This window comes from Cibotium barometz, chromosome 3 (genome assembly GCF_041138505.1).
Source record: "Cibotium barometz isolate CiBa-2024 chromosome 3, ASM4113850v1, whole genome shotgun sequence".
Lineage (NCBI taxonomy): Eukaryota > Viridiplantae > Streptophyta > Polypodiopsida > Cyatheales > Cibotiaceae > Cibotium > Cibotium barometz.
The window spans coordinates 35,408,405-35,420,692 of NC_141048.1; the positions used below are offsets into that span (position 1 = coordinate 35,408,405).

Consider the following 12,288-nt stretch of genomic DNA (forward strand, 5'->3'; position numbering starts at 1 on the left):
TCCCAAAGAAAGCTGAGGCATCTCACATACATCTGTATGCACAAGCTCTAACTGAGCATCTTTCTGTCCAAGAGCTTTCTTGTGGGGGCACTGTAGTTGCCTACCATATATACAATGCTCACAAAACTGAAAACTTGAAAACTTTAGAGAAGGCAAGTAACCCAAACGAGACAATTGCTCCATTCCTTTGACACTCATGTGTCCCAACCGGCTATGCCACATAGAAATTTCCGGCAGCTCGGTTGCATTTACATTAGCATGGTGACAAACACCTGCATGCATGAAATAAAGAGTGTCCACCTTAGAGCCTCTGGCAACAACCAGTGAGCCCTTACTAATCTTCCACTTTCCACTACCAAATGTGGTAACATAATCAGCATCATCAAGCTGTCCAGTAGAAAGCAGATTCTTCTTGATCTCAGGCACATGCCTGACATCATGGAGCATAAGCTGTGAGCCATCTGAAAATACAAGCCTCACATCACCTCTGCCAAGAATTTTGCATGCATGGTTATCACCCAAATAAACAACTCCTTCATTGCCAGCAGTGTACCTGACAAACAAGTCTCTGCAACCTGTGACATGAAAGGAGGCACCTGAATCAATGATCCATGAGTGCATACCATGACCACCTGTAAGAAGTGAATGGGCATCAAGTGAAGACGTAAAGAGGACCTCATCCTCACTGCCACCTGCATGTGACACATTGATTTCTTCGATCTTGACTCCACTTTTGCCCTTTGGCTTTGCATCTTTGGCTTCATCTTTCTCTTTGTCTTTGCCTTTTCCCTTTTCTTTCTGATCATTTTTCCATTTGTAGCATTGCTTTTTGATGTGTCCCTTCTTGCCACAATAATGGCATTCCAAATCCTTTTTGGAGCGAGACTTGCTCCTTCCCCTTTCTTGGCTTTTCCCCCTTTGCTGGGATCTCCCACGTGCATTCATTGCATTGGACTTTCCCACAGAGTTGTTTTTCCTGTTCATCTCTTCTTGAAGAAGAGCACCCTCAACATCTGCATATGACAGCATAGCATGCGAATTGCTAGTGGCTGTCCTGAATGTGTCCCAACTCTCTGGCAAAGTGCATAACAAAAAAGTGGCTTTGAACTCATCGTCCATTGCCAACTTTTGATTTATGACCTGGCTGACAATACCATTAAACTCATTGAGATGGGCTGTCATAGAAGTCCCTTCCTTCATCTGAAGGCCTATGAGTTTCTTCAACCAATACACTTTGCTTGAGGCACTTTGTTGGGCATACAAGTTCTGCAATCTCTGCCACATTCCCCAAGCTGTCTTCTCTTCACGAATGCTGAAAAGTAATGAGTCTGACACAGACAACATGATAGTAGATCTTGCCAGCTCATCCATATCTTCCCACTCTTCAGCAGTAAGAGAAGCGGGCATAACACCCCTTTCTTTGATAGGCTTGTGCTGCTTTTTCTGGAGCAACACATTGTAGCACTGGGTTTGCCAAATATCATAGTTATGCGAGCCTTCAAGCTTCTTGATGTGAAGCAATGAAGAGCTCTCACCTGTGGTTGCCATAGCAAAATACAACCTGTAATGCCTGACTCCCTGCAAATGTGCAAACACTGCACCCAAGATGTGCAAACACTGCATCCAAAGCACACAAAGTGCTCACAAATGTTCTCCCAAGCTTTATCTCCCACTGCGGAAGCAAGAATGCAACTTTTCTCCCACTTTTTGTGATGAAAACACCAAAATCTGGTTGCTGCAGATTTTGGACAGCACCTTAAATGTCCTCTTTTGCCCTTCCAAAGTACTGTACAGCAGTACTAAGCGCTCTCCAATGATGTACCAAACCTGTACCGGCAATTTCAGCAGCTGAATTTGAACCTTTTGGTCACTCAAAACAGTGTACAGCCATGCCAAAACATGCACAAAGCTGTGCCAAATCTGTACCAGCAGGTACAATAGCAATAAATGCTCTCCTGGCTGTCCAAATGAGTAAAAATCAGATTTTTACAGTCACGAACACTGCATAAAACAGTTCCGAACAGAAATTGGGCAAAAGCCCCTTGACTGCAAGCTGATTTCTGAGGATTCAAGGCATAAATGTCTTGCCTGCTGCTTTGCCAAGTTCAACAAGCATACAAACTCGAAAAGCCCCTTGATTTGAGATCAATTTCTGATCATGCATGGTACATTGGCGCACATGAAGGCATCCAGAGTGTTCACGATGCTTCCCCCTGGCCACATATACATCCAATACATGAAAGCCCCTTGATTTACAGGCACATTGAGTGCTTGTAAGGCATCAACACATTATCCACAGCATCAAATGCGATCGCCTGCATGCAAATCAACCAAATCGGCACAAAAGCCCCTTGATTTGCACTGCAATTTGCTGCAATTTGCTGCAATTTTGCCCAAATGTGCAATTTCTCACATCATACAGCATGTATGAGTGCTTAATTGCACAATTACATCAAAAGCCCCAAATTTCGACATCCAATTTTCTGCAAATTGATCCTGATTTGACCAATTTCCTGCAAATTGATCCTGATTGTGACCAATGTCACCCAATTTTGCCAATTTTGCTCAAAATTGAGCAATTTGGGCACCTGTACCTGCTCAATTGCTTGAATTGATAAGAAATTCGCAAAATTGAAGCAAAAATACCTCTGAAATTACTGATTTTTCTTGCAGGAAAGGAGAGCGTCGATTTTGGTGTTGATGCTGCTGCTGATTAGTAGTTGGGGGCTTGGGCTGGCTTTCTTCGTTTTCAGACGAGGAGGTGCTGCTGCTGCCGCCACCAGGACTGCTGCTATTTTGCTCTCTTGGTTGTGTTCAACACAGTCCCTCCGCAACACTGCAGCGGACACCACGAAGCTGTGACTTGCGAACCAGTAGTCCAAGCTGCGAAGAAGAGCAGCTAAGGGAGACGACCACAAGCTGTGACACGCGTAGCTCTCCAAGTGGGCGACTGGACTCCACGGGCGCAGAAGACGTTGGGTGACGAGTTGTGGGTTGCTCGCCAGAGAACGTGTCCTGCCTTTCGCTCTTCACAATAGCTCGTAGGCGTGTTCGTCGATGGACGCCCGACTGCTGTGCGCTTCTTCGATCACGTCGGATCCAGCGCTAGCCTCCTCGCTCGTGTTTGCCTGTGCGTTTGCCTGCGCCGTGTGCTGACTTCTCGCTCGTGTCTGCTGGGCAGCACGCCTGGCTGCTGTCCTCGCTTGGCTGCTGGGCAGCTGGGGCAGCCCACGCTGCAGGCTGGACAGCAGTTGAGCCAGCCCACGCCTACTAGCTGGGCAGAGACCAGGCGACCAAAAAAAAAGGACAAGGCAATCTTCAGATCAGAATTCAGCACGACCAAAATTCAGCATAACAGTACAACTGCTCCAGGGCTCTGATACCAGTTGATGGGAAGAAACCTGAATTAGGGTTTAGAGATCATTCATGGGAGACATACACAGAGAAGCAAGGGAGAGAGAGAGAGAGAGAGTTGTGGGGATAAGTCAACTCATGAAAAGCATGAGAGTGTGACTCCCCTATCACACATGTATATTGCACTAGTACACATAGTGCACTTAGTACATTAAAAGTACTAAGTGTACTATGTACTATAACTTATGGGCTTGTACACACTATAAGGGTGGGCATAACGCCTTTACCCCAACACTATGCTTGGCACCACTTTTCTCAACAAAAATGTAGAATATTCTTGATAAATTTAAGTTTGGGAGATGAGTCACTTATCTTAAGTGCTCATTGCACCTTGGGGTTGTCATTTAACTGCTTTGTTGATGGTCTCTTGCCTGCTCCCGAGTTGTCTTCGGAGACTCTTGACCTCTTCTTCCTTATGCTTCAAGGCTTCTTTTGGATCAGTCTTCAATTGGACAGAAATGGGGCGCTCCAGAGTTGCACTCACATGAGATGCGGAGTGGTTAGCCATCTTCAATTAATCCCGCTAATAATTTATCTCACCCGGAAGAGGACTTCTTGCACCATCGTGGGGATGGAAACCTTGCCTGTGATACCAATGTCATTGCGATGGATTAGGAGCCCTTAATTCTGTTGTTGTTAAACAATCAATAATGAGACTAAGTACATGTAGCACAACACCAGTACCATACACATATGAAAGACAAAGAGAACACCACACTAGGGCTGGAATGGGCTGCCCCCCCATAAGAAACTTATGTATTCCAAGAGTGATTTACAAGGTTCAAGTGAGAGGGTGCCAAGCACCATATTTCCAAGTACACTATGAAAACAAAATCAAACAAATCGACCGCTCAAGCTCATGGTGAGGGGAGTTTCCAGCTGCACACCAAACTTGGTGGAGTCTCACAAGGGCTAGCCCGGTCTTACACACGATCGCTTGTGTAGGTTGCACCCAAGGAAAGTGGTTGAGCAAATCAGCCCCAAAGATGTAGGGGCTGTTGCCTGTAGCTCAACAAATACAGGTTTCCAGCAATTAAAGTGATAAAACAGTCTGTTTTACTGATTTTTAGGTGACAGAACCCTCAAAACTGCCTTTTCGGGGTTTTGCACATGTCAAACTTACCGTCTGTACAGTTGGACAGCTGCGTTCGGATCCGTACAACATTATGTACAGTTCACCACTAGGTCATATAACATGGCAGGGCTCGTGTGCACTCAATGAAGAGGTGTGCGAGTTCATTTTTCCCAGCTGTCCTGTGCAGGAGTTCGGGAGAGATGTGAAGGTTAGCCAAGCATAGAAGGAGGTGCCACACGTGGGCACGTGTATCGCCTTCTAACTTGGGCACTTCCATGTAGGTGATAGAAAAGGGGCACTTGGCTCCTATGCTTATAAAAGTTGCCCAAAGAAATTATAATGCCTGAGGCCCACACTTATGAAGTTCACACTCATTAATAATGAATGTGAACACACAGGGCTAATAATTTTGTCAAGTCCAAAAGCAAGGTTTTGGCTGAATTTTGGTACAACTTCAGAGCCCTGCAAAATGCCAACCACTAGTCAACAGACATGGGCACGCACACAGTCTTGTAGCCAGTCATATCCACTAAGTCGTCACACAAACATGAGTGATGCTAATGCAAATCTCTCTTTCTTTGAACTTGTACCAAATCATGGGCTCTAGTCATACTAGGTAGCCTGTATTGGGTATGCTCCCAGTCGTATTGGTGGCACACCATTGCCAATCACATTGGCCTATCATCTAGTCATACTAGGTAGAGAGCAGGCTAGTCATACTAGCAGAATCCAATTGTACTGGATGCAGGAATATTGGTCACACCAGCAGAGTCCCAAACTTGAGTCTTACTAGAGTGCCAACTACCAGTCATATGGGCATTGAAGAACACCTGCATAGCTTTTGGATACATATGGTGTTATATATTCCAATGGGGATGATTAGGAAGCCAGTGGTAACACTTGGAGATAGATTTGTGCCTACCATAGGACGAGACCTGAGGAGCCAAGGTGCATCATGTACCCTAGTGCTCCAAGTTCAGAACGAGGTGCATTACATATGGAAGTGCCCCATGGACATGTATGTTACGTGGAGCCGCCACTTAGACAAGATTAGGGGCAGAGTATGGTTTGATTTGGGCAGTTTTGACAGCCCAATAGGCACCCAAAGTTGCCCATGACAAGGCCCAATGGTTGGGACACAAGTTGGGCACAATTAAACATGTATTATGGCCTTTTTTGATGATGTTTTATGACCTGAAAAGTGGTGGCCGACCTGAATAGGACTTACCATCGGATCCTTATAAAAAGGAGGTCAAAGGTCATTCTTGGCATTTAGAAGCAGCATCTAGAGGTGCAGCTTCGAGACAGCAGCCGAAATTGTGGATCAATTGCAGTTCTTTGAGGGTTTTCTCAAGAGGACAATCGAATTAGTAGTACAACCTTTTGGTATGCATGTAGCTAGGTTTGCATGGCATGCATGCTTGAGATCTATGTCTCATATTTGTGTTTATTATTGATGATGTTTTATGACCTGAAGATAGTTGACCAACCTGAATACGAGCTATCATTAGATTCTTATAAAAGGGAGGTCAAAAATAGTTCTTGGCATTTTGAGGGAGTGTCTAGAGGTGCATCTTCCAGGCAGCAGCCTGGAATTGACTGTAATTCTTTGAGCGTTTTCTCAAGAGGACAACCAACTCAGTAGTACAACCTTTTGGTATGCATATAGCTAGGTTTGCATAGCATGCACGCTTGAGATTTCTGTCCCAGATGTGTTTATCATTAATGATGTTTTATAACCTGAAAATGGATGGCTGACTTGAATATGACTTACCATCAGATCCTTATAAAAAGGAGCTCAAAGGTCATTCTTGGCATTCAGAAGCAGTGTGTATAGGTGTATCTTCCATGAAGCAGCCTGAAATCTGGATCACTCGATTGCATTTCTTTGAGAGTTTTCTCAAGAGGACATCCGAGGCAGTAGTACAAGCTTTTGGTGTGCATGTAGCCAGGTTTTCTTAGCATGCATGCTTGAGATCTCTGTCTCTGATTTGTGTTCATCATTGTATATATCTACTCAATGCAACATACAGCACTTCAGGTCTATGGTTTTCTTCGCTGTGTGTTTATCGTCTTGATTAGAGTCAATCCATGTTTTTGCTTAGTGTTAATCATTGTTTAAGTTTCTCGCTGTTAGCACACATGATCCGAGGAGGGTTGTCGAGGGGCCTTGGGGACATGGCTGAGACTTGGGAGGAGGTTTCCGTAGGGTTGAAGAAGCATTGTATTGCAAGCTGCGTGGTGGGGTTTGCAAGGTTGGCACGGGCGGCCGTGGGTGTTCGATGATGAATTTGCTCAATCATTCTTAGGAGGGGTAGTGCCGTCCTACTGGGCGCACCTCCATCTTTTTCAGCGGCCCATGGTGTGCCACTTTTGCATGGGAGGTCTCTTCCAATCTTTTATTCATTTTACTTTTCATTTCACCACAATTCGAGTTCTATTCCTCAATCCAATCTTCATTCTCTACTGGACATTGGCCTCATAGAGCACATCTATTCCTTCATTCATGTCTTTCTAGCTATCCATGTAGTGTTGTTTTGCTTCATTATAGTCTTGCCAATCTTCTGTGCTCCTCTTCATCGTAATAATTGTCCTAGTGGTCCCTTTGGGCCAGAAAATTCTTTATATTCCTAGGTTTATGCACAAGCATCTAACCTACTTGGAGCTTTGCTTTCTACCCCATCTTCCTCTTCTTGAAATTCCATTTGGCTAGCCTCCAATGTAATTCCATTTGGCAAGTCTACTTGGTGAAGGTATTGCAAGTTCATCTTTAATTGAGGAAACGTAGTTGAGTCTAATTGGTGAAGCTTGTGATGCTGAGTTGAGAAAATCTAGGCTACCGAGGCCCAAAGTGGAAGAGTGGGTTAATTTAAGACAATTAGGGAATGAAGGCCCATGCCAGGAGCCTTGAATCTGTTTAGAAAGATTTTGAAGATGAATGTGGGGAGCGTTATGTATATTACTTGTCTTGGAATAACAACTGATGTTGAAATTGAAGAGTTCTAAAGATAGAAGGAAGATTTTTAAAGCAGCCAAGCAGAAGCTGAAAGCTAAAGGGCTGAAGATTGAGATTCAGGATTTGGACCGTGATGTGAAAAAATATTTTTATAAGGAAATAGTTAAATTCAAGTCGCAAAGAATGAATTAGACATGGAATGACAGTTGTTGGCTGGAATGATGAGAAGAGGAAGGTGGGAGTGAAAGCGGAGTTCCGGGTAGGCTGGATGCTTGTGCAGATGCCTATGATGACAAAGAATGTGATGATAAGGGACCACCAAGATAATCATTGGGATGTGGAACAACAAACTGATTGGCAAGGGCATGAGAAGCAAGACAAGGGATATAACCAGACGGAAGACTACAAGGATGATTAGAAATTTGGTGAAGCTCGAAAGTGGGATTGGGGTAGTGGAAACTTCATGTTACTCTTGAAATATTGATTGAAATCGAATGATAGAAGGAATGAGGATTAAAGGGCGAGAAGGCTATGAAACTTTGAAGGTGGCCCGACTTGGAACCCAAGTGACATTGAGTTGGAAAAGGATTAGGTTGTGCTCAGAGTGTGAGTGGGTGCCTATAAACCCTGGCTAGTTGAAGTGGTAACCAGAGAATAAGAGGTGACTGGAGCTAAGTAGGTGTGGAAAGAATGGGTTGAAGAAACAACATGGCAGTCACTAGGGGGTGAGTAGATGTGGCTCAGGGCCTTCAAGAGCATGAGTGAGCCAGCATGGCTCAGTGTATACAGGGAGTTGAAACCCACCAACAATTGTGTGGCATGAATCCACCAATATGGACGAGCGAAATCTTTATTAGTCTATGCTTATGGTGCTCGAACGCAATTGGCAAACTTCAAGATGTCAAAATTTCAGAGATGGCAGAAGGATTCCAAGCAATTGAGACGAGAGGCAAATATACCCTGTTCGCACTCTGGAACTCCCTTCATACTACTGGTCAGCTGCCTGAGCTGTCTGCCCTGCCCGACCTGGCTGTCGAGCTGCTCGATGCATCCAGACCTGTCTGGCACCCAAATACTGTTGTTGGGCAGCCCAAATCTAGTTCTTCGCTGTCTGGCCTCTTTCTTTGGAAGCCTGAGGAAGGCCTCTGCTAATCCTGATTATACTTTGTGCAGGTGAGTCAAGCAGCTACCCTATTTTGTTTTGTTGCACAGTGTACACTGAGTTGGGTTTGGTATTCCCTGGGGAGATAGGAAAGCATACAGAAGTCATAGGAAGAACCAAATATGAAATCGATGAATCTGTTGCAACTCTCACTTTTGTTTTCTTCTTTTGGAGGCTTGCAGGCTATAGGTGCTGTGAATACAATTGTGAGAAGAAAGAGTGACGGGAAACTAATTGGGTACAACACCGATTGTGAGGGAGCAATCACTGCCATAGAGGATGGACTACAGGGTATATGTTTTGCAAACAGTAGTTCGTGCCTGCCTTCTGGTTTGCAATGGTTTCATCTGATTGGGTGGCTGTATGGTTTGGCAGGAGGGGAGAAGAGTGGCACTGGCAAGTCACCACTTTCTGGCCGCTATTTTGTTGTAATTGGAGCTGGGGGAGCAGGCAAAGCCATTGCATATGGAGCAAAACACAGAGGCGCCAAAGTTTTTATTGCGAATAGAAGTTATGGTAATACACGCATCCCCTTTCAGCCAGTGTCCAAGTTCTGGATATATTGGTGATGTGTCTAAGGGCCTTTACAGATATGTCCAGCTTGTGAGGGACAGTCAGGGGTTGGACAGGGGAAGATCCCCCAACAACACCCACTCCCTCCTCCTCCTCTCCGGGGCTTATAAAGAATCTGATGTTGAGGGTGTACGAAAGCATGCCTTGACATGCTTTTTCAACTGCAAATTTTTCTTTTTCTGTGTTCTAAATGCCTCGACTCTATGTTGGGTTTCGTGTGTGTGAAGAGAGAGCAAAAGTGCTTGCCGATGCTGTGGGTGGAGAGGCCTTGTCATTGGAACAGCTAAATAGCTTTCAGCCAGTCACGGGAATGGTGTTAGCTAATACCACTTCAGTGGGCATGCATCCTAATGTTGCAGACACACCCATTTCAAAGGTTTGCACACAACACACATTCCAAAGGAAAAATTCTGTTATCCATGTTTTGGGAGGTCAATTGGCTCTTAACTTACAGAGGAGAGGTGCTTCTGTAGGATGTTTTGAGGGCCTACAGCCTGGTATTTGATGCGGTGTACACACCCAGAGTTACGAGACTCTTGAAAGAAGCGGAAGAAGCTGGGGCTGCTGTTGTCAGTGGTCTTGAGATGTTCATACGGCAAGCCATTAACCAGTTCTCACTTTTTACTGAAGGCCCTGGTGAGTGCTTGTATCCAGACTGTTCCTCCTTAGATGGCATCATCGGTGAATAGAATGAAAAGAAACCCTTTTCCATGCTCAACACTAATGATAACTTCTCTTTATGTATGGTATTGGCAGTTCCCAAGCAGCTGATGAGAGAGATAATGACCAATAGCCTTTAAAAGCAGTTGGAGGTGACTGTGAGAAGTTACTTTACGCAGTGGTTTTGCAGTCTGGATACTAGAGATAGATAAAATGATAGACAGCCTTTAAAAGCAGTTGGAGGTGACTGCTGTGAGAAGTTACTTTACGCAGTGGTTTTGCAGTCTGGATACTAGAGATAGATAAAGTGATTGAATGAGCATCTTGGACAGTCAAATGTATTCATATTGTGGCTGTGAGAGTTTCTCTCATAGGGCTGTGGCCATTATCTGCTAATATGAAATAAAAAGGGGGTAGCCCGTTTAAGCTTAGCTTCAAATTTGACAATTATTGGATTCACAGCTGAGAGAGCCATGTTTAGGAGATTGAGATTCTGCTGCTGCTTGTATGAAAGGCAATTTCATACCACTGTTAGTATGTATGCTTTTGCTTCAAAGTATTGTTATCCACTGTCCATGAGCTTTGGAATAACCTGCTTTGCATCTTGAAAAGACTATCCTCCTCTAGTATGGAAATAAAATGAGTGAACTTGTGTGACGCTTGCTTTGTTGAGTACGTAATCATGCCTCCAAATTTTTGGAAATTCAAGCTTCAAAAATTTGTATTCCTATCCAATGCTCACCTGTGCACTTGTGTGACGCCTGCTTTGTGGAGTACATAATCATGCCTCCAAATTTTTGGAAATACAAGCTCCAAAAATTTGTATTCCTATCGAATGCTCACCTGTGCACATTGGGCTTCGTAACCATTCAAGGCTATGGTGATAAACCTTGACCGAGAATCGTGCGCGAGGATATAAGAACACAAGGACACGAAGGGTCAAATTGAAGTGTACACAATGTTACAAAAGACAGATTACTCTATAGCTTCTAGACAAGTGGGGTTTTCACGAGGCTATCGCTCGTCTGTAATATAAATTAGAGTGTACGTGTTTATATAGATTCCCAACAGAGAATCACTCCACCTCCTCACAATGAGGAAGGTGCCACCCATCCTCTTAGAAGTCATGCAAGGTAGATCTACAACCTTTGGCACCTTACCTAGAGTTTAACCCTAGGCAAAAGGACCAGGCTAAAAGCATATTCTAGCTCCTAATATCACCTTGCCTAATTCTCTCTCTCTCTCTCTCTCTCTCTCTCTCTCTCTCTCTCTCACACACACACACACACACACACACACACACACACACACGTTTTCTTTTTTTTTTTTTTGTGAAATCATTGTTTATATTTAATAGTAAACTGTACAGTCATAGTCACTGGCGGAACTATGAGAACAAACTAGAAAAATTGGGAAAATTCTTCAAACGTTTGGAGAGAAAGCTCATCAAGATCATAGCAATCGTGAAGAGACCGGAATAGGGCAGCACGGAAATAGGGGAAGGGATGAACATCACCACACTAGAAAAGTCTAGATGATTTTTGCTGGAGTAGATGGTCCAAAGAGCCCAGAAGCGCACCCATGTGAAGAACATCATACCTCGGTAAAGCCGAGGACAATTTGCCAAAAATTCATTAAAGGCACCCTAAGCGATGTCGAGGGAATCTATAATGTAGCAGTGATGTCAAATTTTGAAGAAAATCGTGGGAATGCGAGCAACTCCACAATAAGTGAGGTACAATCTTGGGCACAAGGCGGCAGCACCGACATAAAGCTGGAGCAATGCGGCCTTTGGGCCAGTAGAGTGCCAATCAGTAGTGCGCTCGTAATGCATTGCAAAAAAAAACCCATTGCTTAAGTGACAACTTTGACTTCCACGCCTTTTTTGAAGTTGATTTCCAGTAGGGCAAAGGCTTATCCAAGTGCCATAGCATGTTCCCATGTTCCACTATCCAAGGCTAAGAAATGAGCAAACGGTAGGCCTTGGAAACAGTGAGGAGATGGAATGGGAATGAGGCATAACTTGGCTGTTGACGATCAAAATGCCAATCCTATAATGAATCCTCCTCCTCAAGAGGGGATACCAGCTGAAATGGAGCCAGAAGTTCAGCTATGGCATGCCATATTGGCCTATGATGCATGTCTAGATGCCATTGCCTGGTGGCCCTGGGGAAAGAGAGAACCATACCATGCTCATCAACCACATCTTGTACCATACGTATTCACAAAGTCGATAGATGATAAGCCTTTCTTGGGTGATCCAGCGCTAAAAGCTGAGAAAGGCTCAATGACTATGAATGCTTTGGGATCGGAGTGAGTTCCCTGTATGTGGAGGTCTACCTGACCAATGGATGAAACATAAGATCTGCTGCCAAGCTGTAATCAAGGAAGTGGCATAAGGGCAACCTGGTATGCGCCCAGTAATATGACCAAAAATGACATCCGAGT

General features: G+C 44.4%; 1 protein-coding gene across 1 annotated transcript in view; it reads left to right on the forward strand.

The window, feature by feature from the left end:
• The window catches only part of LOC147640001 (bifunctional 3-dehydroquinate dehydratase/shikimate dehydrogenase, chloroplastic-like), a 35,294-nt gene extending 25,023 nt beyond the window's left edge, over positions 1–10,271 (forward strand). The window contains exons 6-11 of the mRNA XM_086776161.1: positions 8,790–8,898; positions 8,983–9,123; positions 9,408–9,556; positions 9,654–9,816; positions 9,937–9,996; positions 10,091–10,271. Coding sequence (XP_086632287.1) covers positions 8,790–8,898; positions 8,983–9,123; positions 9,408–9,556; positions 9,654–9,816; positions 9,937–9,980 — 606 coding nt within the window. The 3' untranslated portion in view covers positions 9,981–9,996; positions 10,091–10,271. The remainder of the gene's footprint in view (positions 1–8,789; positions 8,899–8,982; positions 9,124–9,407; positions 9,557–9,653; positions 9,817–9,936; positions 9,997–10,090) is intronic.
• The last annotated feature ends 2,017 nt before the right edge of the window (positions 10,272–12,288 follow it).